This window comes from Mustela lutreola, chromosome 7 (assembly GCF_030435805.1).
Source record: "Mustela lutreola isolate mMusLut2 chromosome 7, mMusLut2.pri, whole genome shotgun sequence".
Taxonomy (NCBI): domain Eukaryota; kingdom Metazoa; phylum Chordata; class Mammalia; order Carnivora; family Mustelidae; genus Mustela; species Mustela lutreola.
In genome coordinates, this window is record NC_081296.1 from 34,497,931 (window position 1) to 34,525,795 (window position 27,865).

At 44.2% G+C, this 27,865-nt stretch overlaps 1 protein-coding gene across 3 annotated transcripts in view; it reads left to right on the forward strand.

Moving 5' to 3' along the window:
* TMEM266 (transmembrane protein 266) overlaps positions 1–27,865 on the forward strand; it is a 114,294-nt gene that overhangs the window by 26,710 nt on the left and 59,719 nt on the right. For 2 of the 3 annotated variants that reach the window (XM_059180281.1, XM_059180279.1), the window contains exons 2-3: positions 18,250–18,380; positions 22,030–22,218. In XM_059180281.1, coding sequence (XP_059036264.1) covers positions 18,343–18,380; positions 22,030–22,218 — 227 coding nt within the window. In that variant the 5' untranslated portion in view covers positions 18,250–18,342. Of the gene's footprint in view, positions 1–15,363; positions 15,505–18,249; positions 18,381–22,029; positions 22,219–27,865 lie in introns of all 3 variants that reach the window. The other variant, XM_059180280.1, reaches the window with a different exon arrangement.

Here is a 27,865-nt window from a genome sequence, read left to right on the forward strand (position 1 = left end):
ATCCTCTTCCAACTAGACTGCTGGAAGCAAGTCTGTATCTTATTCTTCTGTGTGTCACCCTTTGAGTCCCACCTGAGTGGCCACATGAGCTGTGGAAAGCACAGTGACCTGGAGCGAGGCCAATGGGAAGGGTCTTTGCACCAGGTGCTCCTGGGATCAGAGGCACAGTGGAGTGGACCAGAAGCTGGTGCCAGAAGACCTCAGCAGATACCAAACCTGAAGAACAAGGTGAGGATGGAAGTGGGAAAGGTGTAGTGTGGGAGTTGGCAGAAAGTCGAGAGGTCGTGTTGAGTTGTTCTGAGTTCAGTCCATGGATTGAGAGAGAATCTCATTCAGTGGTGCCCAGGGCATGTGGCAGAGACAGTGAGGCTGCTTTTCAAGCAAGGAGCCAGGCCCAGCATTGAATCCTGCAAGGGCCCTAACATTTGAGGAATAAATTCACCAGTGAAGGTCAAAAAACATGCAGCAGTAATAATGAAACGTCAAATTCCACATGCTTAGCAATGATTACACACTTCTGGCACACTTCAGAAGTGGCAATGGCAAGGTTTCCTATTTGACTTAAAAGTCAGTTACTCTTTTGAAGCCAGTGAATTGAGCACCCACACAGAGCCAATCAAAGCCAATAGACTCTGCCAAACAGAGTTGCCCAGTAAAGCTGGAGGTCAAAGATGGCTCAGTCTGTCTGTCTGCTCTGGTGCTTATTTTCCCAAAGATAAAAAACAAATGTAATGAAAAGACAAGCCACAAACTGGAAGAAAATATTTGAAAATCACATATCTGGTAAAGGACTTGTGTTCAAATTATACAAAGAACTCTTGAAACTCAGTAATAAGAAAATAACCCAGTCAAAAAGTAGGCAAAATCTCTGCACAGTTACATCACCAAAGAGGGTATACAGATGTCAGATGAGCATACGAAAAGATGCTACACATCATATGTCATTAAGGAATTGCAAATTAAAACAACATGATTCCACTACACATCTATTAGAATGGAAGAATCCCAGAACACTGACACACCAAACCCTGGTGAGGGTGTAGAGCAACAGGAATTCTCACTCAGGAGAATGAGGAATGCCCATGGGAATACAACATAGTATGGTCCAGCTACTTTGGAAAACAGTCAGGTGGTTTCACACAAAACTGAATGTGTTCTCACCATATGATCCAGCAGTTGCACTCCTAGGTATTAACCCAAAGGAGTTGTCCACACAAAAACCTGCACACAAATGCTTATAGCAGTTTTACTGAAAACCACCCCAAACTGGAAGAAACCAAGATGTCCAATAGGTGAATGGATTAACAAACTGTGGTGCATCCAAACAATGGGGTTTAAACAGCAATGAAAAAACACAAGCTATCTAGCCACAAGAAGACATGAAACAACTTTAAATGCATATAGCTAAGTATAAGAAGCCTATTTGAAAAGGCAACATGCTATATGATTCCACCTATATGATGTTCAGAAAAGGCAAAACTAGGATCCCTAAGGTGGCTCAGTTGGTTAAGTGTCTGCCTTGGCTCAGGTAATGATCCTGGGGTCCTGGGATCGAGTCCCATATGGGCTCCCTGCTCACTGGTGAGCTTTCTTCTCCCTCTCCCTCTGCCTGCCACTCCCTACTTATGCTCTCTCTCTCTCTCTATCAAGTAAAAAATAAAATCTTTGAAAAAAGAAAGAAAAGGCAAAACTATAGAACAGTAAAAATATCAGTGGCTGTCAGGTATTCAGGGGGATGGAGGGAGGAATGAATGGCTGTAACAGAAGGTATTGGGGGGCCATGAAACTGTTGTGTAGGATATTGCTAGGGTGGTCACATGACATTATGAATCTGTCAAAACCCATAGAATGTAAAACACAGTGAGCCCTAATGTAAACTGAAGAGTTTATGAAGTAGCATATTGGTTCATCAATTGTAATAAAGGTACCATGCCAAAATAACAAGTTAATAATGGTGGAAACTATTAAGAGGGAGCTACATGGGAACACTCTGTATTTTCTGCTCAATTTTCCTGTAAGCCTGACACTGCTCTAAAAAAAATAAAGTCTATTAATTTTTTTTAATGTGCTCCTGAATTCTGAAGAAAGATGAGTTGCTGGATAACAGCTCAGCTAAGTTTCTCCTTAGACACAAAAATGACCTTGCACGTTCACTGCTAATGACACCTCTACAAGCTGCCTTAGCACGGCATTGACATGCTGAGAGCTATTCTCGAGTTTGACGGATTATTGAGGAATACTTTTTGAATGTGGGAAGCACACTCATGGGGCCATCCAAGAGCCTTGCATTATTTTATTTATTTATTTATTTATTTATTTGTCTTTAGAAAAGCCACCGACTAAATCTGGCACATAGAAATGTGCCTGAGAGGTTTTTTTGTTTTTTTGTTTTTTTTTTTCAATTTGCTGATTATGAACCCTGAGCTTTAAGGAACATCAGTCTAGAGTAGATAGAACATGACCATAAACCACTGTAACAGGGAGTAGAAAAGTAATTCGTACCCTGAGAGAGATACAGTTGAAATGGGTGGGAGAGAAGAAAGAGATGTCCTCAAGTGGAAGCAATATCACTGGTTTAGAGTAGGTTGCATTGGAGAACCAGACATGAGTGGGGGCTTTTGGAGTAAGGAAATCCATATTCCAAGCAGAGAAAATTCTAGAAGCAGTGGCAGAGTGGTCAGTGTGTGTGTATGTGTGTGTGTCCATGCACTAGGAACATGGCATCTGAATAAGGTGGCTGGAGTATAGTGCATAGAGAAGGATGAGGAATGGTTTAAATGGTTGAGGCCAGATAGTGGAAGGCTCTGAATCATAGGCCAAGGAATTGAGACTATGTTCAGTAGGAAGTGGAGAACCACTGAGGGTATTTGGGTCAAGGAATAAACAAATCACAGCTATGCTTCAGAAAAGGCATCTGGTGGCAACTGTAAGGTGTGTCTGAGAAAAGAAGTATGGAGGTAAGGACATGTGTGAGGAAGCTACTTTAAGGAAGGTAACAAGAACCCAGCCAAGTCTTCTGCCTCCGAATGTCCACAGTCCCTTCTCTGTACCTCTTATGCACATACCAATTTTTAGCCTATGTACATATTTTAAACAGTAGACTTAATTCATTATGAAGGAAAATTAGACCATTTAGAAACATAAACAGTTAACAGTAGTCTCACCACCCAGAAATAATGACTGCTACCGTCATGGGATAGGTCCTTTCAAATTGCTTTCTTTATAACTCACACATTGGGTTTCTTATATTGGGCATAATTTTAAAACCTACTTTTTCTAATTTATGGTGAATATAGTTCCCTGTCAATTATTATATCTAAGTGTTTGTTGTCATTCACTGGTTTTTGTTTTCATTTTCCCAGTTTTTAAAATTGTGAAGTATACAAAACATGAAATTTACCATTATTGGCATTCAGTATATTCACACTCTTGTACAACAATTTCTGTTTGGTTCTAGAACGTTTCATAAGCCGAAAAGAAACCTTGTACCCATCAAGCAGTCACTCCCCATTCTTCTGTCCCTTTACACCCTGGCAACCACTAATCTGTTTTCTGCCTCTGGAGATTTATCTGTTCTGGATATTTTATATAAATGGAATTGTACAATATGTGGCCTTTTATGGCTGGCTTTCACTTAGTTCAATGTTTTCAAGTCTATCATATCTAAATTTTTTTTTAATGGAGATATCCTTTTAAAAAAATGCTCATGAACAAAAAGCATTCTCCTCAAGAATACCACTTCCCTGCCTCCCTATGTGTAACTGCCCTTAGTGATTGGGAATAGAGCTACCCAGACCTCTTAGATGAATGGAAGTTGATAGGAAACAATGTGCCTTTATCCACCATATTCTGTTGTCTTCCCTTTTCCATCACTAGATATGAATGTTTGGAGGCACCTTAGATTTTCTAATCACTCTCAAGATTTAGGAAAGGCTCATTTTTCAGAAATTGAAATATTCCATCTAAATCAATACTTCAGACTCTCATCCAGTCAGCACAGCCTGACCTGTGGACCAGCTATTCTTCTGCCCTGACACATCCCACTCCCACTGCACACTCTGCCTCCTCTGATGCTTCTGTAAGTTCCTTCAGAACCCAGCTCCTGTGTCTAGCCTACTCACAGCCCTCCCCAGCAGGGCCAGAGAGGAGGGCATTGCATGCACCATTCCACTGGACATGCTGCCTGAATTCTTAGGGCTACTTCTAGTTCCTGCTTTGGCACTATGCTGCTGGGACCCTCTAGCCTAAGAGGCAGCCTTCTTAGGTAGCTGGTCAACATGCCCATAGGAAATCTGTAACATCAGAAGGTACTTTCCATATCTGTGACCATCCCATCCCCTTTAAATGGCCTTTGCAGTTTCAGGGAAATTCCCAGATTGAGTCCACCATCCAAGGAATAGCCTCCCTTGCCTCCAGGGTGCAGCTGTTTGATCTATCTCTGCCAATGAGATGGAGCTGTGGTTTCCAGAACTTGGAAGGGAGAAGGAGAAAATGCTTGTGTGGTGCCACAGCATCAGTGATACTTTGGCTGGAGCAGTGCCCAGGTCTGCTTGGTGATCCTGACCATGCAGTTTCTATGCTTGGCTCTCTGGCCCACCCCACGATTCAGTATCCTTTAAAAATCCATGCTCTGCTGGGGCGCCTGGGTGGCTCAGTTGGTTAAGCATCTGCCTTCAGCTCAGGTCATGATCCCAGCATCCTGGGATTAAGCCCTGCATCGGGCTCCCTGCTCTGTGGGAAACCTGCTCCTACCTCTCCCCCTCCCCCTGCTTGTGTTTCCTCTCTCGCTGTCTCTCTCTCTATGCCAAATAAATAAATAAATAAATAAATACATACTCTGCTTAAACTATTAATTTTCACTGAGAACTTTGGTGCCATATCCTTGCTTAGTTGGTAGTTAAGGACAGGCTGCTCCCATCACTGTCCTGTGTCCTCACCTGGCCATCTCCCACTGCCCCAGCTAGCCTGGGAGTCTGGCATGCATTTTTCTAGCTTTCTCTCCAACGGACTGCGGGGAGTAGTCGTTACTGGACCAGCTTGACCATCTGTTCCAAATAGATGGTCTGGCATCTTTCTTTAGAAAATGTGAGTGCTTACCACGTTTGTCCTTAACTTTAGGGAATCTACAGAGCTCTAGAACAATAGGAAAGTCTGCTGCCACAGTCTGTCATACACATATTTTCTACATATTTTTCATAAATGGGGATCATCATATATGTTCTTTTATCATCTTTTTTTTAGTTAATGTTACCTTGCAGACAACTTTCTGTGTTAATGACAATAGTTTTCATTAGTTTCAGTAGTTCATCCATTTTTTTAAAAAATCAACCATGTTGCTGAATGTATAATAAACAAACAATAAAAAGCACTCACTTAAATGGACACTGCAACCATCACCAAAACTAAGACTTAGAATGCTTCCATTAGGGGCACCTGGCTGGCTCAGTGGGTTAAAGCCTCTGCCTTCTGCTCAGGTCTTGATCTCAGGATCCTGGGATCCAGCAAGGAGTTGAGTCGGGCTCTCTGCTCAGCAGGGAGCCTGCTTCCCTTCCTCTCTATCTGCCTGCCTCTCTGCCTACTTGTGATCTCTGTCTCAAGTAAATAAATAAGATATTTAAAAAAAAAAAAGAAAGAAAGAAAGAATGTTTCCATTTTTCCAGAGAATTCCCTCATATCCCTTTGCAGTCAGTCCTTTCCAACCCTCAGCTCTAGGTGACATACATCCTTTTCAGTAGCTATATAACAATCCCAGAATATATGAGTTCCTTATTTATTTAACCAGTCTCCTATTGATAGACATTTTTGTTGCTTTCAATTCATAATTTTATTGATTCTGTATCAAATATTTTTGGAGCATCTGCTACATGCTAGGCATGGTGCTAGTAAAACAGTGATCCAACAAACTTACATTGTGTGTGTGTATATTTAATAGCTTATTTCCTTAAAATCTGTCTCCTAAAAGTATAATTGCTGGGTCAAAAAATGCATGTTAAAATAATTTAGATAAATATTATCAAATTACCCTTCAGCAAATTTGCAACAATTTACAGTCCTATCACTAGTGCGTGTGAATGGCCATTATTCCCACACTATCATCAATACTAGGTTTTATAAATCTTTCCCACTCCATTTGGAGAAAAATGGTTTGAATTTATGTGTTTTTGTTTATTTACTGATAAGGTGGGCCATCTTAGGGTCTGTGACTTTTATTTGTTTTATGGAAATAGCCCCAGGAGCCAGCCTCCCTAGTCTTCACCCCTGAGTGAGGCTGTGGCTGGGCTCTCTATCCACTGAGCTGGAAGGATGTGCTATCCTGTTGGAAGCTTAATGCAGGTCACCCTTTGGTTTCTGAGAACTCCCTATGGGACTCCCCCTTGAACAGCCACTTTGGAGAAGGCCCCTCAAGGCTAGCATTGGCCCTGGTCTCTTCCGCGATTAGACCTGCCCCTGCAGGTGCACCTGAGCAGGTCTACACCACTTAGAAACTGGTCCATAGGAGCAGATGGTAGAGCAGGTAAGGCCGCACTCTTGTCAGCCCACCTCTGCTGCCTGGGGGCACTTGCTGATAATGCAGGAGATTAAAGTTGCCTCCAGTGTGGCAGCCACATCTCTCCTGGCTCTCCCAAGAGACTTCTGTCACCCTTCCAGATTTAGGAGTCTCAGGGATATGGCTCTTTATGACTCCTCGGGTTGCTTCTCTCTTGATGGACAGGACGTTATGGTCTGAATTCCCCTTTTGTACTTTCACATCTGCACTCCCTCTCTCCCTTCCCTTGGCTTTTTGGTCATTTAGTAGCAGAAGGAAGAGTTTGTAAGGCGGCTCTAGACTGCTTTCTTCCTCAGCCATCCTTATATTTAGTTTATATTTATTCTTATCTTCTTATGTTTTAAATGTTCAATATTAATAATAACCCCAGATTCACCATCTTCAGTGCTAACACTGAATTAATGGTTTCCTGGTATTAAAACTATTAGGGTCTTCCAGTTGATGCACAGATTTAATGTGACAGTATGTAAGTTTTCTCGTGGACAAGCTGTTACTAAATTGTGTACATTATATCGAGGCTTCTTAGAGACAATGGTACATGGTCATAACAATAAAAATTTCTCACATGCCATACTACTTTGCCACCTACCAGGATCAAAGGAAATACTGTGATGGTGCCTGAGGCGGGTCTGTCACCTCATGCCAGTGGCAATACTGGGCTCTGACTAAGGGATTTTCCCAGTTTCCATACATCTGTCCCATGAAGCCTGTACTGCGTTAAAAGCCCAGTTTGGGTCTTAGAGTTGTTTTATTGTGTTTTCTGAGCCTGGATGTAAACCTTGTTGAGAGTATCTGTAGTTTGTTCTGAGTGGAGGGCAGATAAGAAAGGACTGTTGAGGCTGGAGAAATGGACTCAGGGCCCAGAGCTTCTAGAGATGATGGAGGATTTTCCAAGTGTAGACAAGCTGGGAATGGCAGTTGGTTCACAGAGGGTTGGCAGGAGAGGGGAATGGAATGAACTGAGGCCCGGAGATATTTGTGTAATTAAAGAGACCCTAATTGTGGTTCTTGAAGGAGGGGCATAAAAGTACAGCCAGTAGGGGGTGGGTAAGTTAGGCAGGCTGGGTTTTCTCAGGTGGTCAGTCACCTGGGCTGCAAGGAAACTCTAGTTCCCGGCTTCCTGGATCAGGATCACTAGAGTGGCCCAGTAATCTGTATTTTGGACAATCTCTACATGTGGTTCTCAGGCCCGATGCAGCTAGATCCTCTGGTGGACATCATTGGTCTTGAGGCTGAAAAGCTGATGTTGTCTTATTACTCTTGCCATTGACCAGGTAAGTGGTGTGGGGCAAGTCCAGGTCACAACATCCGTGTGAAGAAGCACTGCCTTTTCATTGTACAGGCCACACTGCCTCCCTCCTGCCTTCCTCTTGCCAGACCTTCACTCTGTACTGCTCAGCACATGTCCCCTTCAATCGTTACTTCACATATTGCTGCTCTGGAACCTTCAATCTGATGAGATTGGAAACTTGAGAGCAGGGTTGTCCTTAGACCATGTTGTATCCCAGTGCTAAACACCAAGCTTTGAACTTTCTGGGATCTCTCTAAATGCCTGTTATCTGAGGGGCCCTGACTGATAGAAAGGCATGTGGATACCTGCCTTGCATTTGCTCCAGTCTCTACCCTTTTTAAAATAAACAATGTTGGGCACCTGGGTGGCTCAGTGGGTTAAGCCGCTGCCTTCGGCTCAGGTCATGATCTCAGGGTCCTGGGATCGAGTCCCGCATTGGGCTCTCTGCTCAGCAGGGAGCCTGCTTCCTCCTCCTCTCTCTCTACCTGCCTCTCTGCCTACTTGTGATCTCTGTCTGTCAAATAAATAAATAAAATATTAAAAAAATAAATAAATAAATAAACAATGTTGTCTAGAAGGAAGTGAAGTCTTTCCAGCATCCCAGGAGATGTCTGTAGAGCACAGTTGCATAGCAACGTCATATAGAGTGATAGCTCCAGCTGGGAAGCTTCTAAAAAGACCTACATTATCCAAAGAGAGGTATTAGTGAGTGGCACTTCTCCCCAAATCATGACCTGAACCAGAGAACCAGCTTTGTGCCAATGAGCACTATGCCATTGGTGTTCAAATGGGACATTGGCCAATATTTTGACCATTGTCATCTCAAAGACCTGTGATCAATGAAAGGACACCTGACTCTCCTGGGAGTGAGGACAGGCGAGCACAACAGTGGAGGGGACGACTTCAGGAAATTCTGGTGTCACCTTCTGACAGTGTCTGGTGATGTTATGGGCACTGTCTTATATATTGGTACACTGAAGTTGTGAAAAAGAGGTGGCTCTTCCTAAAATTCTTCTCCTTTGATAAGATATCTAGTTGGTAAGGAACTATATCTAGTTTAAGCTTGCCATATTTTTACCCATTCTCTTTGCCAGCTTGTCAGTCCTGGCAGTAGGCCTGGGGTGGGTTCCCAAGAGAACCCAGAAATTGATTATTTGATTGGTTTGCTTTGGATGGTTAGGGTTTATGGCACAAGGAAAAAAGTAGGATTTTGAGGGTTGACTGTTGCCGAAACAACACATAGGAATACTTTGACAGGATGGTCCCTACGTCAAGTGAGTATGTTGTGGCATAAAAGTATGTATTATTAGTTTTGCTTTCATCCTTGTCTCCTGTTCTCACTCCAGAGCTCCATGGGAAGGGGCTGTAATTAAGCAAGTGTTCACAGCCACCCTTAGCAGCTTGTGAATGATTAAGACTCTTCCCTCAAAGAGTTATGCTGGAGTATGAATTATTACAGTCCTTGGGAAAGCAATCTTATTTTAACTGTTAAAATTTTAAATATATACTCTTCAGTCCGCTAAGTCACTCCTGAGAATCTATCCCATACACAGAAAAATAAATACAAATTGAAATGTTTATTTCAAGGATGTTTATCATAGCATTTTTCACAGTGGCCTAAAAAAAAATAAGAAACTGCCCATCAGTGGGCAAATTGTTAACTAAATTATGGCCCATTCACACCATGAATCCTATACAGCCATCAATTAAAGAATGAATTTGAGTTTTCTGCTTTACTTGGGAGACGTTTTTGAGAGTGAACTTGGAAGATATTGATTAGGAAAAGCAAAAAGTAATAAGTATGAATAATGCATATTTTTGAATAAAGCAAACAACTTTGTACAATTGTATAAGCACAAAGAACAGTTAGGAAAGACACATATAGGTTTAACATGGTTATGTTGTTGGGGGAGAGAACAGTAAAGCAGGTAACATGGGGGAAGCAGGCACCACTAAAAACTTGAATTTTATGACAAGCCATTTACGTAGAGTTATATATGTGCATGTGTGTATATGTAAGAATTAAGAAATGAGAAAAAAGTATAGATCTTTGCCTGTTGACCAGAAAGGATGTCCATTATATATTGGTGAGTGATAAAAGCAAACTGCAGTTGGTTTTTTTGTTAAACACAAACCCACAAAAATTAACCTGTAGTTGTGAGTATGGGTTTGCATGATTCTGAGCAAGGATTTCTACACCTGGGTGTTAACACAGGGACCTCAGCTGAGATGTGAAAGGTGAAGACGGAGGATGCAGGGAAATGTCATGCTTTAAAAATATACATCTTTGGGGACGCCTGGGTGGCTCAGTTGGTTGGGCAGCTGCCTTCGGCTCAGGTCATGATCCCAGCGTCCTGGGATCGAGTCCCGCATCGGGCTCCTTGCTCGGCAGGGAGCCTGCTTCTCCCTCTGCCTGCCACTCTATCTGCCTGTGCTCACTCTCTCTGTCAAATAAATAAATAAAATCTTTAAAAATATATATATATATACATCTTTGTATTTTATGTGTTGCAGTGGACATTTCTCTATAATGTATCAGTGATCTATTGCCACAATAATACCACATAATTTAATACCCCCAAAACTTGGTGGGCTTAAAAAAAACAAACCTTTCCTTGAAAGATGGCTGAAAGTAGAGGGGATTGTGCCTGCCAGTGTGAGGAATCATTAGTTGCTTAATATTTATGAAGAGGTTCAGAGCTTTGAAAACACTCTTGTAATGTTTCATAATTCTCACCTTTTTGAATTTTAATTTCCATCTATGCATCTGTCTATCTATGTCTTTCTGTCTCTATCACTAGCCCACAAGTTTCTGGAGTACAGTGACCATGTCTCATTTATCATGATAATGTCAATGTCTGGTATTATTCCTGGAACATGGAAGATGCTAATAAAGAACTGAATAATGAATTTAAAAAAAAAAAAACTTTATTTAGCTCATGAGTCTGGGTTGGCAATTTGGGCTCGGCACAGGTGGGTGTTTCTTCTGGTCTTGACTGAGCTCACTCAGGGGAGCAGTTGGCCATTGGCAGGCCTTGACTGAGGCGACTGGACGTCCTGCAGCAGGCAAGCTCGAGTGTGTATGTTGTCATGAAAGAGGGCCAGCCCATTTTTTATTCTGTTTCTCTGTAGTTCCCCAATATATCAGCAAACATGAAGCATGGTCATGTGATTGGGCTGGCTGATTATAGAACCTGAAAAGTCTAGCCAGGAGAGCCAGTGGTATAAGTTGGAGTCTAAGTCTGAGAGCAAAAGACTGATGATGTCCCAGCTCAAAGACAGTGAGGCAGAGAGAAAGAATTCTTTCTTATTCAACCTTGTAGTCTTCTATTCAGGCCTTCAACAGATTGGACGAGGCCCACCCGTATTGGGGAGGGCAAACTACTCTACTCAGTATACCAATTCAAATGTTAATCTCATCCAAAAACACCTTCACAGGGGTGCCTGGGTGGCTCAGTTAATTAAGCATCTAACTCTTGGTTTCTGCTCAGGTAGTGGTCTTGGGGTTATAGAATTGAGTCCTGCATTGAGTTCCATGCTGGGCATGGAGTCAGCTGGAGTTTCTTTCCCTCTCCCTCTCTCTCTGCCTCTCCCTCTGCTCATGCTCTCTCTCTCTCTCTCTCAGACACACACACACAGAGACACACACACTCTCTCTCTTTCTCTCTAAAATAAATAAAACCTTAAACATACAGACACACCCTCACAGACATACCCAGAAGTAATGTTTAAATATCATTTTATGTGTCAAGTTGACACATAAAATTAACCATCATAACCTCCAATCTACTTGGACAAATCCAGTCACATAGCTAAACCCAGAGACAGGGCAATGAAAAGTTATGAGACTACCTTGGTCCATTCAGTCTGCTGTAACAGAATACCAGAGACTGGGTGACTTCAACAACAAACATTTCTTTCTCTCTGTTCTGGAGGCTGGGTAGTCCAGGATAGGTGATGGTAGATGGTATCTGGTGAGAGCTCTCTTCCTAGTTTGCAGATAACTGTATTCTTGCTGAATCTTCACATAGCCAAGAATCTCTTCCTATGAGTGTACTAATCTAATTCATGAGGGCTCCACCCCTACGATCTATCCAAAGACCCACATCTTAATACCACCAGACTGGGGTTAGGATTTCAACATAGGACTCATGAGATGGAGAAAAACAGGCTGTAACAAAGCATTGATATAGGAGGATAAAGAATGGGGGCCGCTTTTACATCATACCATTTGTAGTATGAAAGTATTGAAGAAAGAGGACTTTTTCCCTCCATTTAACTAAGAATGGTCACTTACCTGGTGTCATGAGGATTTAGCAGCAAAATTAACTATATCTAGTTAATATCACATAAAGCAAATATTGCTTTGGAGATTTGCAAGGTGTGGCATAAATACTTAAGATTTGCCTTATCCAGTAAGGGGTAATTGGGACAACCATTATACCCCCTGCTCATTGTTGGCACTTCCCAAAACCATCGATAATAGAGTTTCCCAGAAGCTCTGCAGAGTTCCAGAGGGAAAATGACAGCCTGAGGAGTGCCTGCTAAGTGGCATTCTTTCCTATCCAGGCCAGTTAGGGGTAAGGAGGCCATGAGGGGATCCTTTGTCCATCAGGGACATGAAATGTTCAATTTAGGGAATGTTTGTTAGGAAAAAATTATTGAGGGGAATGAAAAGGTTATGATATTGGTCCTCTTGATTTTCTTCCTGGAATATCCAAATAATCTGGACGATGGGATCTAGTTTTGTGTGATCTTGCTTTGTGTTTCCCATACTTGGTGAGACTGAGAATAATTGATAGGCTGCATGACTATCTAAGTGAAGAGGAGCAAATACAATAGAAAGTTAGAGGCATCCACAGGACACTTACTACACCTAGAAAAGAGAGCCACTGTGGGCTACCTGTCCACTCATTTGATAGCTGAGAATTATGCAATAGACTGGAGATTACGGTGGGAGAAGGCTTGGGTACATGATTGATTGTCTTCATTTTAGTTCCTTGTTAATGGAGCAAGGTATTAATGGGTCAAGGTAACAACAAGGATGACTTTGTGCTGTTATACAGAAACTTTTCTCATTCGGCACAAAAAACACAACTTTCTCCTCCTGAGGGTGTGGAACATAAAGTCTGTGAAAGGTGCCCCAGTGCTCAGTGGCTTCTCTCTGGGAACAGATTCTACAGCAAGCTTGATGATGTCAAAATTGAACCTCAGACATCCAATGCTTTCTAAATAAAAGAGCCCTGAAATTTTGTGAGAGTGCATCCTTTATATTTCCTGCCACCCACTTACCAATATTTGGTCAGTCTTATTTGGAGAGCTAGGAAACTTATGCAGCTGAGCCTCAGAACTGTATCAGAAGTATCCCAACCTGGCCTGGCAGACAGTTAGTTACACCTGCAACAGCTCCTTCCCACTTCTTGCTGAAGAGAATGGAGATTTGTTTATGGAAACAATATGCCCAGCGCCAAGGGATGAACTATGACTGAACTGGGCTCTCCTATCTGGCCTTATTCCTTTGGCCAGCTACCCATTGTCCCAGGCTTCTTCACAGCCATGTGACCATGTGACCCAGCTCTGCCCAAGGAGATATCAGGAGATGTTGGCTAGAGGGCTTGGAAAGATAATTCCTGCATAATAAAAGATCAGAACTTTGTGAGGAGAAAGCCTTTGGTTCTCTCTTCCTGTTGGGGAGCTGGCATGCAAGGTGGAGCTACAGCAGCCATTCTGGCAACCGTAGGGCAATAAGTGTGAGTAATGCACAGAGGATTGGGAAAGGATGGAAAGGGTTTGAGTCCTTGGTGATATCTCAGAGCCACTGCCTTCAGGCTTCTTGCGAGGTAAGATTATTAAAAGTCTTTACTGCCTGAGTCACTGGTAGTCAGATATTCTGTTATTGCAAATGAAAGTATTTCCAACTGATAAACCTGGCCTCCTTGAACCTGGCCAGGGTAGATTCTGCTGACAGCTCCATCATGTAAGCTTTGCAACCAGTCCACTCTGACTGCAAAATAGGGATTAAAAGGCCATCTTTATCCATTGAGGTTGCCAAACTGTGGAAAGAACCAAGATGCCCTTCAACGGACGAATGGATAAGGAAGATGGGGTCCATATACACTATAGAGTATTATGCCTCCATCAGAAAGGATGAATACCCAACTTTTGTAGCAACATGGACAGGACTGCAAGAGAATATGCTGAGTGAAATAAGTCAAGCAGAGAGAGTCAACCATTATCATATGGTTTCACTTATTTGTGGAGCATAACAAATAACATGGAGGACAAGGGAGATGGAGAGGAAAAGGGAATTGAGGGAAATTGGAAGGGGAGGTGAACCATGAGAGACTATGGACTCTGAAAAACAATCTGAGGGTTTTGAAGGGGCGGGGGATGGGAGGTTGGGGGAACCAGGGGGTGGGTATTAGAGAGGGCATGGATTGCATGGAGCACTGGGTGTGATGCAAAAACAATGAATACTGTTATGCTGAAAAGAAATAAAAAAAATTTTTTTTTAAAGTCCATCTTTACCTCAAGTAGTTTCTGATTCAGAAGATCAAAATGTGGTCTATGGATCAGCAAACAGTATCCCCTCAGAATTTGTTCAAAACATGAATCTCAGGCTCCCACCCTAAACATACTAAGTTAGAAAGTTTGTGGATGGGGCCAGTAGTTTTCCGGGTGATTCTGGTATGATGGAAAGTTTGAGAACCATTGATATATATAATAGTCAGTCAAATGGAGTGGTTGCATGTCAGACACCTGGGGAACTTCAAGATTGTCAAACTCCACCTGCAGAGTTATGATTCAGCAGTTCTGCAATATAGCCTATGAATTTATGCGTTCCAAAAGGCCCCCAGGTGATTCTGAGTAAACCAGACTTGGAAACCAGTGGGATGCATATGAAAGCAGGTCACGTAAGCCAAGGGGCTGATACACAAGTAAGGGATGACCAGGGTGCCTCTGCTGGCAGGTGAACTGTATTACGGACTTTTTCACCTGACAAGTGAGGGAACTGACCACTTGATCTTAGAAGTCTTTTTCAGCTTTAAAATTCCTAGGATGCCAGCCTGAATTTTGCAAATCTGGCTGGAACAAGCAAATGATATTGGTAATTACAAAGGCTGTTGAGCAACACATGGATTTTACTAAAGTCAAAAAAGGAGCCTCACTACCCACCATAGCCAGACCCTGTAAATCCAAAACAGGTTTTCTCTTCTGCTTCTACCAGGTTTATGAGACAGCAGGTTTGCACTTCAAATGTTCATTTATAGAGTGCTAGACTACACCTGCTTCGTGCTAGGCTTGTGCTTTGGGGTTATTTTATTTGGAGAATACTGTTTTTAAATAATATCACCTTCAGGGAGCTTGCTTTCTAAAATGTGCTGCTTATTAAGGATCAAAACCACTAACTGAAGCAGCCTACTCACTGCCCATCCAAATATGTTTTACTCTCTGTCCTACCTCATCTTTGCCTTCTACTGGAGATGCCAATCATTTCTTACCCACCCCCATATCTGTTTTTTAGGAAACTACCATCCCGCTTACCAGGGATTCTGTTCCTTCATTCAACTCCTGCCAAGTTAGTTAATTCCATGATGCTGTGGAAAATTAAAAAAACAAGCAAACAAACAACAACAACCAAACCCTCGTTGACTGAGTTTGGAAGGTAACAAGATACCAATTAATCAAATTTTGAAAATCAGTCCATAAAAGGAAAAGTTAAGCATTTATCCTTTTCTATCTTAGGTTATCTTAGGTATCTTAAAGCAGGTAATCAAATAGTTGATGAGGAAGAGTTTGTCTACATATAAGCTGGTAAATGGCAAAGGCATGATAAAATCAATATACCCCTTTTGCAAATCCTAATGAATTTATGGATCTAGGAAGTGATCACCAATGACTGTTACTATCATGAAAAGAAGAACAAGAAGACATGTATCTCCTAAGGAAAGTCATAACACTGCCTACATAGTCTTGCCAAAAAAAAAAAAAAAGAAGAAGAAGAAAAGAAAACTGAATCTGATTAAAGTCCCTGGAGATTATCTAAAATTTGCAGGAAAGGTAGAGGACAGAATCATGGCATGAAAGGGATACAGTTACCATAATCCAGACTGGGAAACTTTCCAGGACCAATGACCCAGCTTTTCCAATAAATTGCAGGGAGAAACATTGTATAGAGGGGATAACCTACATATTCATTGAGAATTAAGGGTCATATTAACCAATCATAATGTTGGCTTCTGACTCAACAAACCTTAAAAACTATAGGATAAATGGAGAAATGTAAACAATGCCTGGATATTTAATAATGTTAAGAAAATATTGCTGACTTAGGAGCAGTGATAGTTTTGTGGTTATGTCTTTTAAAGGGAATCCTTATTCTTTAAGCTACATATTGAAACTTTTACAGATGATTGAAATGACATAATCATGAGGGGTGGGGATGGACAGGGATATGGAGAACACAAGACTATCCATGAATTGATAACTGTTGAAGTTGGGTGATGGATAGCTAGAAATTCATTCTGTAATTCTTTATAATTCTATATATTTGAAGTTTTCCTTCCCAAATAGTCCAAGAATCTTTAAAAGTCATTTTCATTTCTGTTTCTATTTTATACCGGCCATATTATATTAGCACAGTAGTTCATCTTTATTACTTACAGAACTCCCAGTTTTTGCTCATTCTTCATGACTAGGGGCACACAAATTTTTGAATTTTATGTGTTTCAAACTTGACAGCCCAACCAGACTGGGAGGTCCATAAATGCAAAGATCTTCCTTTTATATCTTTCACAGGGCTGATAACTTTTTGCAGCCTATAGAGTGCTCACTAGGAAATACAGCTTGTTAAAACACCATTCTTAAAGAGGTCATTGCTCACATGGTCTCCCATTTGTACATACCCTGAGCCTGATATCACTGAGGCAGAGAACAGAGAAGATTAAGAACAGAAAAGATTAAGACCGAATATGTCTCTATTATAGGATGCACACCCATAAAAAGCTTACTGTACAATTAATACCCAATTCCAAATACTGGTAAAGGAGAGTTTTGATTCTAGTGTTTAGAACCTTCTTACTAAGGTATACTAAGGTAAGGGGAAACCCTCAGCAGGGGGTGTTTACAAAACCCCTCTCCAAATTCTCCCTGCCCTCATCTCTTGCTTTTTGGGCCCCTCGTACAGCTGTTGTGGAAACAGTGGCCTCATATATTAAGGTCCTTCTAATTTTAGAAAGTTCTCTATCTCTCCTCCAGTTGCACTAAGACATTCCCAAGATTTCCTCAATTACCTTAAACTTCAGCTGTCATTTCTTAATTATACAGAACTTCAGGGAGCTTCCCCAGTTTGCAGATTTACTATCCATCTTCTGGTCCTGGGAGTGCCTATGCCTTTTACGTGATGTCATACTTCTTTTGTCTCTCGGGTTCAAGTGTCTCTGCTTGCTGAGCTTTGGGACTGGGAGAGGGGCTCTCTCTCATGGTGATGTCTTGCAGCAAAGGCAGTTTGCAGCAGAATGCAGTATCCACAAGAATTGCCCCTTGAAGCAACCTCCCTTGTAACGTGTACAGAATCACCCAGAACCCAGCTCTGTCTCTTTGTGTACCCTCTGCCAGATTGTTACTGTATCTTAGAAGACGTCCAGGTAGTGCCATGGTGCTGGTTTATAGAAAAATGTATTCTGTTTATTTAGTCCAGATTTTAAGAGGAAATCTTACACCCAGCTGTCCACATGCTTCGGAATGTGCTCAGATTCAACAGACCATACAACTTAAATTGATTAAATAATACTTGCGATAATAAAAGCCAGCACTACACACCATGCGCTATTCTAAGTGTTTCATATGCATTAATCAGTTAGTTAGTTCTATTATCACTCTTACCTTTTAGGTGGAGAAACTAAGGACAAAGGGGTTAAGTAATTTACCCAAGGTGACAAGGCTAATAAGTGGGAGCCAAGCTCTGACCCCAGGCAGTCTGACTCCGGGATGTGCTGCCTCTCTCGTGGGAAAGCATTTGAGATTTTTGAGATTCCTAAAGCTGGAGTATAAAATTACCCTGGTTTGCTTACACATGCTGGAAAAGTGGAAAGAACGATAGATAAAAATTTAGAAAACCTGGGGTCCAGTCTGGTTTCTTCTGTCATCTATGTGTGACACAGAAAAGTGATTTTGTCACTTTGGACATATTTATTCATCTCTAAAATGGAGAGTAATTCTGCCTGTTCTTACCCACAAGAACATAATTGTACGAATCTGTTCAACATATACTTTGTTCAAACATAACTTTGAAGAAAAGTGCTATATTGAAGAAAGTTCTAAGGACTTCTATTTTTAGACGAGTTTAGGAGGACTTAGGTTCGACATCTGAGTGTAATAAATTCCTACCATTCAATTATTTGTTTTCAAGGTACCATTCTGTAAGTCTTATAAGAACTCACGTTTAGCAATGCTGACAGCAGGCTTCAAGACGGCTGACCCCCAGTAGACACCAAGAAAACCCATGGCTCTGGGAGCATCTTTCAACATGACCAATCCACAGTAAGTAACAGGCAGGATCTCTGCTCTGGGGATGATGAGTTAGTACCTCAGAATCATGGGCGCAACCAGGAGCTCCTTCCTCAGCCCTGGGAAGATGGAGGAGCTCCAGGCAATTTTGCCCTCAAGCCCAAAGTTAAAATGACATGTTAAAAATCAGCTCTTTCAAAAAAAAAAAAAATCAGCTCTTTCTCTGAGTTTCCTGACTGATATCATCACTTTTTTTTTTGGTTTAAAAAAGCAGAGGAATTCTGTAGCCCAAAACTGTTGCTATAAATCTTCCTTAAGACAAGGATCTTCTGGGGCGCCTGGGTGGCTCAGTGGGTTAAAGCTTCTGCCTTCGGCTCAGGTCATGATCCCAGGGTCCTGGGATCGAGCCCTGCATTGGGCTCTTTGCTCAGCAGGGAGCCTGCTTCCTTCTTTCTCTCTGCCTGCCTCTCTGCCTACTTGTGATTTCTGTCTGTCAAATAAATAAATAAAATATTTAAAAAAAAAGAAAAAAGACAAGGATCTTCTGATTCACTATACACACTTTCTTTAGCAGGATGCCATAGAAACTGGGGAAAACTTCAAAAGCAAACCTCAGGAAGATTAGGACATGTTTAAGGTGAATTAACAAAATGGGAATTGCAAGGAAGTTTAGAAATCATGAGAGGGTTTCTAAAAGCAGGCTTTGAGGGCAGAACTCTGAAGGCAGAAGTGCTTTCATTTCCCAAATCTGAGATGCCATGTGGACCACCACTTCTTACCAAACACTAGCAAAAACACAAAACACTTATTTTGTGTTTTGCAACTCACTGGCAAAAATACCAAGATGGGAACAGCATTCTTTCTGTCACACTGCATGGCCCCAGCCTGCCTAGCTATGGGGCTGGCTGCTGTCGTCATGGAGCAGGAACCCATTATCTCTTGCCCACAGTAATGCTGTGTAACAATGAGCTCTGGAACCTGTGTAGAATACAGCAGTCAGTTTTTATTCCTCCATGTGTGGGGTAGCCAGCTAGATAGCTGCCGATCTGGAATCACTCTTCGACATGGGGCTTGGCTTGCTGTCAGCTGATCTGCATAAAACTGGGCTCTGCTCATCCTCCCTTAGGCTAGGCTGGTCACCTTCCAATGGCAATATTGGAGTTACAGGAGAAATTGAAGCTCCTTTTCATGTTTCTGCCTATGTCATGTCTGCTAACATCCCCTTGACCAAAACAAATCATAAAACTGAGCCCAGCATCAAGGGTGGAGAATCACAGTCTTCCTTCTGATGGGAGGAGCTCTGCAGGGTCCCATGGTTGAAAGGAGAGGCTGAAGAATGGATTAATGCACATTAATGCACATTGTCCATCATAGTGTTCTTCATATCTGAGATCAGAGTCTAGTCTCAACACCCAGACTATGAACTGTGGGACCTTCGCTCTCACCTAGGGAGGCCTTGTTTTCTCCTACGGAGATGACCACACAAGCAGAAATGGTGCTGAGCTGCTGTAACCACTGGCAAGGGGGAAACTGCAAAAAGTCAGGAAGGCTGAAGTAGTCTGTCCCCTGCTGCTCAAAGCCACATCCTGTTAGTCTCAGAAATTCACTCCAGCCCTCTGAACAGCCCATGGATCAGAAAGTTCTCTGTGTCCAGTAAGCCACCTGTAGCTTCCGTGAGTAGCCCAGAAGAAAAGAGAACAAACTCAACTCAGCATCACTTTTTTGGAAACACCTGGAGGAGCCAGGATTTCCTACCAAACACCCACATTTTTATTTCAATTGTTGAGAAACACAGAAGCCTCACATCCTATGACTGTTCTCCCTGAAGATCTTGAGGCATTTTGTAAATGTCACACAATGATGAGTACTACTCTCTGTGCTTGACAGGTAGGAAAAAGCCAAGGTTTAAATAAGCCCTACCAAAGAGAATTGGGGCGCTGGAAATTACTTGGTGAATCCAGGTGGTTTAGGCTGCCAACCCGTGGCATTCAGATAAAAATCCCACTTTTTCCTCAGTTATCTGGATGATTCAAGCAAGAGAACAGCAGGCAGATTCAGCTCTAAACTTCCTCGATAACTGCCGCTGTGTATGACTGGTTAGAATTCAGTGATGGTTGGGAAGGAAAAGTCTGGAACTTAGAGATCCCCGCCCACGTGTAGGGACTAGTCACTGCAGAGTTCCTCCGCTAAGGTCCATGTCTCTTCTCCACATCAGACACTAGGGTGAAAATGAATGGCCCTTAGGAAGCCTCTGTTTCACCTCCTTGTGTTTCAGTTGGAAAAACTGAGGCTCCAGAAAAGCCCCAGGGACGTCAGCATCGGAGTCAGCACCAGAGCCCAAGAGCAGCACCAAGACTGACTGCCACCCCAGTTTTAAAACTGGCCTCTCGATGTTCCCCCAGATATTTCATCTCTACTCCTCTCCACTCGTGCCATTTTTCTTTCTGACCTTCATTGTTTAGCCAGAAGCATAAGACCGAGCCCCTCAGATTCTACAGGTTAAGAGAGGGTCAGGGATGTGTTGGGGGACCAAAGATGGCACCCCAGGAAGTTAAACCAAAGTGCTCTTACCCAGCATCTCTCCGCAGGGTTTCTGCTGGTATTTGGACAGGACACTGCCACACTGCCGGATATGTAATCCTCCAGTCCTCCTGATGTCAGTAGTGGCTCCCTGTAGTCTCCATGCCAGGCAGACTGCCACACATCCGCTGGGAGCAGTGACGTGGGCCCTCAGTGACATGGGCACACAGTGATGAGGGCACGCAGTGACAGGGGCCCACAGTGATGGGAGCATGCCGTGATGTAGGCGACAGGCAGCTCCATGGAAGTTTGATCAAGTGGCCTCCATTTTCTATTCTCAGCCTTAAAAGGGGAGATGTAATAGGACCATTTCATGTAGGAAGAAAGCGGCAGCCAGGGACAGCTGTCCTCTTCTGTCCTCACTGTCCAAGGTCCACACGGTCTCTCCCGGTCCGTTCCCCAACCACCAGAAGGACATCCAGTCACATACAGAAGCCTCTTCCCTCTATTGTGGTACAGAGAGTAGGAACATTTCAGAGAACCTTTACAGAGAAACCCAGGAGACAGTTTAAAAAGAGTTTATTACTTCGGGTCGCCTTGGTGGTTCAGTCAGTTAAGCATTTGACTCTTGGGTTTTGGCTCAGGTCACAATCTCAGGGGCCCTGAGACGGAGCCCCAGATTGGGCTCCCCACTCAGCAGGGAATTGGCTTCCCCTCTGTCTCTCTTTGCCCCTCCCCTTGCTTGTGTTCTCTCTCTCTCTCTCAAATAAATAAATCTTAAAAGAAAAAAATATATATATTACTCCCATATAAAGTAAAGGAACCAAAAATGTCTGAAAAGTCTAACCCCTGATTTTGCTGGTGGGCAGAATTTCGATCTGGGTCTATAGCCCCCTTGATAAGGATCCTACCTCCATAGCTCCTATTTGCAGATGTGAGTAATTCCTCCTAGCCTTCCTCCACCATTCTCCAACTGGTGGAAGAGACAGGGGCTTCAATCTAGTCCCTTGGGTAGCCAGTGTGGAGGATTGGCGACCTCAAGCTTCCTCCACTCACCCCCAGCACATGGATTCTGATGCATTCTTCTTGCTTCCCTTGGAGAGTAGAAGAATTACTTTGCTCCTGAAGGTTGACTGCCCTATCGCTCTTCTCCCCAACTCAGGCCTGCCATAGAAGGAGGAATTTCTGAAGTTGAGATCATCTCCCAACAAGTAGACGAAGAAACCAAGAGCATTGCTCCCGTGCAGCTGGTGAACTTTGCCTATCGTGACCTGCCCCTGGCTGCGGTTGACCTCTCCACGGCAGGCTCACAGCTCCTGTCAAATCTGGATGAAGATTACCAAAGAGAAGGGTAGGTGCGGGGAGTTTTGAGTAGCTAAGAAGGCTCTTGCATAATCCCCCGAGTTTCCATGGGTACCTCAGTGAGGCAGCACAGAGATTAGAGATCAGAAGTTCACATCAACCACCCAAGCTCGTTTTCTCCTCAGACATTGCTTCCTCAGAAAAATGCTTTGGCCACAGAAATATCTGTTCTGCTAGACAACCTCTTATGTGACATTTGCTTGAAACTCAGAGATTCATAACATTGTTTTAGGACTGAATTGCTCATTAATGGCCCATCCAACCTCCTTGCTGTACATTTGGGAATCAGGAGACCCATAGGGATTAGCGACTGGCCCAAGTTCACAGATCCCATATGGGGTGGACTTGGACCGCAATGCCCATAATAATAATAATTATTATTATTATTATGCCCAGGGAAGAGGCTGGGAAGAAAGCATTCTGCACACAGTAACATGCTGAGTGTGTAAGGGAATTTAGCAGCATTTAGCTGGGAACTATGCAGACATTAGCTGCTCTCTTTTCAGCAAGGACATGTAGGATATGCTAGTCCTTGATTCAGACGAGTGGCCGCTACCGACTCCTACTTAGCTTGTCAAGCAGGTTGGATGCCTTTGTTCCCCAGTGAATTTCTCATTAGCCTGGTCTGTCTTACAAACCTTCTGAAGGTGAATGGGTGTTAGAGCTGAATGAGGCAGGGAGACACACCAGTTCAATGCTCCCCTTTTATGTAGCGGAACCTGAAAGATGGGAACAGGTACTAGGGTCTCCCAGCAGGTCAGACTTTTCTCAGCCCCATCCTGTTGCTCTTAGAGAATTATAAACATTGGCTAGGACCTTTGGAGCTACTTCTGGGCCACTCTTCTTGCTCAGGTACCTGTCCATAGTGTGGAACATGCAGGCTGCTTTGAATATAAAAATGAAGGGTTTCTGGGTTGTTTTAGAAGCAAATGAGAGGGCTTAGATAAAGTTAAAATTTGCAGAGCTTGGATTTTCTGTGTTTGTTTCCCATAGGGGCTCTCCCATTTCCCCAGAGAAATTTCCTAATAATTGTGAAACCATACACCTTTTGCAAAAACTGCACCCTTAGGGCTTTCTCTGAAAATATAATTTTCTCTAGTTATTGTGCATAGTTGAGTCAGGAGGATATTGGGGGAAAGGGGCAGGCAAGCAGGTGGAGATAGTGAGGGGATGCCTGGCACCCTGAGCACTGTCGGCACCTGTCTGAGGGCAGGGCTGGCTCCTGGATCTCCAGATCCTTGAGGCTCCAAGTCAGGGCCAGTGTCAAGTCCTGCAGCCTGTGCTGTTGCACAGGCCCTGTTTCTGGTTTAATGCTTTGCTGCTGCAGCCTTGAAATTAATCGGTTTTGAAAAAGCCTTGCATTTTCACAACTTAGGTTGGGTACTTCCCTGAGCACCCTGTCTCTGTGTTACTGCATTCTGGTGGTCAGAAGTGGTAGTACGGCCGGTAACAAATCCCCATCTTTCCCAAGGACCCGTTTTGCGCTCAGCCTGAGCTAGTGTTAGCAAGGCCCTTTTCAGGTCTGTGGTCAGAAGGTGTGGAGAGAAACGTGGGGCAGGAAGACCTCTAAGGGTTCTGGCTTGAGGTAGTGTGCCCATGGGCAGCCTCCGGGCTCAAGTACTCGCTGGCCCGCTCCCTCCCTGCCCCAGGAAGGGCGAAGGGAGGCCTGCTTTGTCATTCCCGGTGCTCCTGAATTAGACCCCTGCAAGGTTTCTTTTGATTAGGGAGAGTACAAATGAAGTGCGCCCGGCGGAGAGGCTCTTGATTTGATTTGAGCCTCCAGGTGTGCCCAGAAAGCTGCTCCTGTTGGGTCAATAGGAAGCAGCCGGGGAAGGGATTTGCAGGTTGCTCGAGCTCTTGGATGAGGAATTGCCCTGGCTTTCAGAGGGCTTCCTGGAGGAAGGAAGAGCAGGCATGGGGCAGAAGCCAGGAGAAGAGGAAGTGAAACAAAAGCACACTGTGGAGGGGCCAGGCCTGTCTTCACAAGGCTTCTTGGCTCTTGCTGCATTTCCTGGGGTTTCTCAGAAAATCCAAGCTGGCCTTTTCTGAAACACTGCAAAACAACACTACCTAAACTCTTTGGGTCAACCTTCCAAAAGGTGTGACATAAGTCTTCAAAAATACCTCTTCTTGCTGTTAACAAACAAAATTTGGTTGAGTAAATTTGAAGATCTAACTGGCTTTTATTCAGTTATTCATGAATCAGGTGCCATGCCATCTAGCAGATAGAAAGGAGGTCTGAGGAGCTGAACGACACGAAAGACTTTGCCAGACAGGAGGCAGCGCAGGAGAGTTATTCCAGGAAAGAGTGGTTTGTTCGGGCAAGGCCTTCTTCCATGCGGGATGGCAGGGTCTGTAAGCAAGATGACCTCACTGGTGCTGACCAGGGAATTCCAGGGGGACTGCTTAAAGATTATATTCCTGGGAGAGGCTGAAGCTACAATTACGTTAAGTGTTAAATCTCAGTTTACTGATGTGGGGCTTAGCATGGGTGACTCCCATTCTGGGCTTGTTATGTCTTTTTTAAAACTGCCAGAGGAAGTGTGATATACAGACATCAATGTTGTCTGTAGGAAGAGGAGACCTCAGGGATCCCAGCAAGAAAATGTTTAGGGACCCCACTGCCCTGCCATTGAGTTTTGAACTCAATGATGTCTCAATGCTTTTACAATACCCAGAATCCGAAAATGTTAGAGCTGGAAAAGACCTATAGGAAACATCTATGCTAAGTATTCTAATATTCTAGAGTCTAGAGAGTACAAGGAACTTGCCCACGGTCACACAGCAGCAGACTCTGAAACAGAGCCTGATCTCCTGGCTCCTGAGCCAGAGTAGTACCACTGAGCTTCTGTTTGTCACCTGACCCTTTACAACATCACAGCTGTGACTGTGGTTAACATGGCTTGCCCACGTGACACCACTGAGGCGTCAGATACCTTTTGCCCATGAAAGCCATGTGAAGAAGCAGTCGCTGTGATGTGGGTAAGCCCCCAGCCATGGGGAAGAGCCCGTCCCCACCAAGCTCCCTGCCTTTCCTAAGAGCCTGTAGTCCTTCTCATGTGCCTGCTTAGCGCAGCCCAGACCGCAGCTCTCCACTCTGCTCTCTGCGCTTCCACACCCAGGCTGCGGAGGGCTCGGGGAGGAGAACCAGCCATCTGTGCAGATTGGCACCTTTGTCAGCTCAGGCTGCCACAACAAAAGACTGGTGCCTTAAACATCAGAAATGTTATCTTCTCACAGTTCTAGGAGACAGAAGTCCATGATAAAGGTGCCAGCAGAGTTGTGGTTGGCAGGGACACTTCAGCTTATAGATGGCCGCCTTCTTGCTCTGTCCTCACATGGCCTTAACACATTACATGTGGGTAGAGGGAGAATGCGAGCTCTGGACTCCACCTCTTCTTTTTTTATTGTATTTTATTTCTTTATTACTAACATGTAATATATTATTGGTTTCGCGGGTACAGGTCTGTGATTCATCAGTCTTACACAACACACAGCGCTCCCTACAACACATACCCACCCCAGTGTTTCCACCCTGCAGGCCCCTCCCTGGCCTCATGTAAACCTGATCACCTCCCAGAGGCCCACCTTCAAATACTATCACACAAGAGGTTAAGGCTTCAATATAACATGGGGGGAGGGGGGTACAGATATTCGACCCATAATAGCACATCCCCAAGACTCAACGTCTCTACTCTCAACTTGCTTCTCGGTTCCGCCTGACCATGTCCCCCTGTGGTCCTGGCTGGCAGGCACTCCTGGTCCCAGGTGCTCATCTCAGATTGCTTCTATTTTCCTCAAGCCCCCGCTTGCCTTCAGCAGATGACCTCCTCTGTTTCTTCTTCAGGAAACAGAAATTGTTCCAGTGGGCCTGCACCCCATCCCTCAGGCCCCCCGCTCCTTCAAGGGCCCCCCTCGTCTTGGACCTCTGATCCCCTTCCCCTCCCACCTTCTGTGTGTGTTTCCATCAGTTACATTCTCACCCTGATTCACCACGCACTCTGGTCTCACATTCTCCCTTGACTCCATGTCCCCTTTAGCTGCCACCCTCTCTCTCCTCTTCATGGCCAAACTTCCTGAAAGCCTCATCTACACTTGCCACGTCCCTTTTCCTCCCAGTCATTCCTCAGCCTGCGCAGTCCAGCTTGAGCCCCATCTGCGTAGTGGACTGTCCCGTGTTGCTGGGGCCCTTCGGTTATCCTCTGGCCAGGACTGGAAACGAGCAGCCACTTCCTCCCTCTTCAAACCCAGCCTCCCTGGGTCTGCTGCTCTACCACACTCTCCTGATTTCTTCCCGCCCCTCTGGCCCTTCTAAGCCTTTTAAAACTTATTCTTTCTCTGCTTGGTCCCTCAGGGTTGGGGCTCTTCATTTTCTGTCTTTGGTCATTTTCTCTCTACTTTCATCCAGTCCCATAACTGAATATTTTTCAGCTTGCACTTTGAAAGCCATGTCTCTAGTGCAGATTTCTCTCTCAGTCTACCGGCTCATATCCAACCACTTCCTGGACATCTTCACCGGGATTCCAAACACACCTCAGAATCCTAACAAGTATCCGTGGAATAGTCTATTCTTCTCCTGAGTCGTCTGCGAATTTGACAGGAGAGTTCTTGTCTCCATACACTTCATTGCTAAAAAGAGCCGTCTCAGTAACAGCACCCAAGTGCAGCCTGGGGAGCCACAACCTGCCACTCCAGGACTTCTGGCCACCTTAAACCCAAATCTGAACCTGAGCGGTCTTTTCCCAAAATGCATTTTCTGTAGCTCCCATCAGTGGATCTATACCTAGCTGCCTGGCCTCCTGACCCGTTCCTGCCAGAATGAATCACATGTGTATTTTGGCTCATTTCGAATGACTCTGAGCTACCTTGCCACCTTGACAGGAGCGACCACAACTCTGTAAAGCTAGTCAGTCAGCTGTGGTCACACTGGAGTTTGTGTCCTTCCTCCTCGCCTGCTCTGGCTCCTTCTCATCCATATCCACAGCCCTTGAACCCACTGCCACCAGCAATGCCTATTGTGGCAATGTTTGTCACTTCAGGAGCTTCAGAAACCCCAGAACCACAGGTACCCATGCAGTGTGGGCTCCACGCCAGGTGGGGAAGAACAGCCTCCCCCCACCAGCCCCAGCCCACCCTACACTATCTGTGAACCCAGAATTGGCTCTGCTTACAGCCACAGCTCTGGTCCTGTTTGCTGCTGACCTTCACCCCTCTAGCAGCAGCTGTCCAATCTAATCCACAGGGAGGCTGGCACACCTTGCCCCTGTGGTGATCATCCTTTCTCTCCCTGCCTCTTCCCCCCCCACGCTGCCGGCTGGGTGCCTCTTCCTTCAATAGTGACACAGCACAAACCCGCAAGTATGTCCACAGACGAACGGTCAAGAGATGGGAAGGGGGGAACAGAGAAGGTGTCTGAGCCCCACCCAACCTGGTCACAATGCCGTACTACACCAGTAGTAACCTGAGAGACCAGGCCAGTTCCTTTGCTCTCACCTCTCATGTTCTGCCATCTCCACGTCCTGTAAATTCCTATTGTCTTAATACCTCTTCCTTATACCACCCTTCTCACAAAGGATTGGTGACCATAGGCCAGCTACTTTGAACTGCGTACAACAGAAAGCCCATCTCAGACTCAG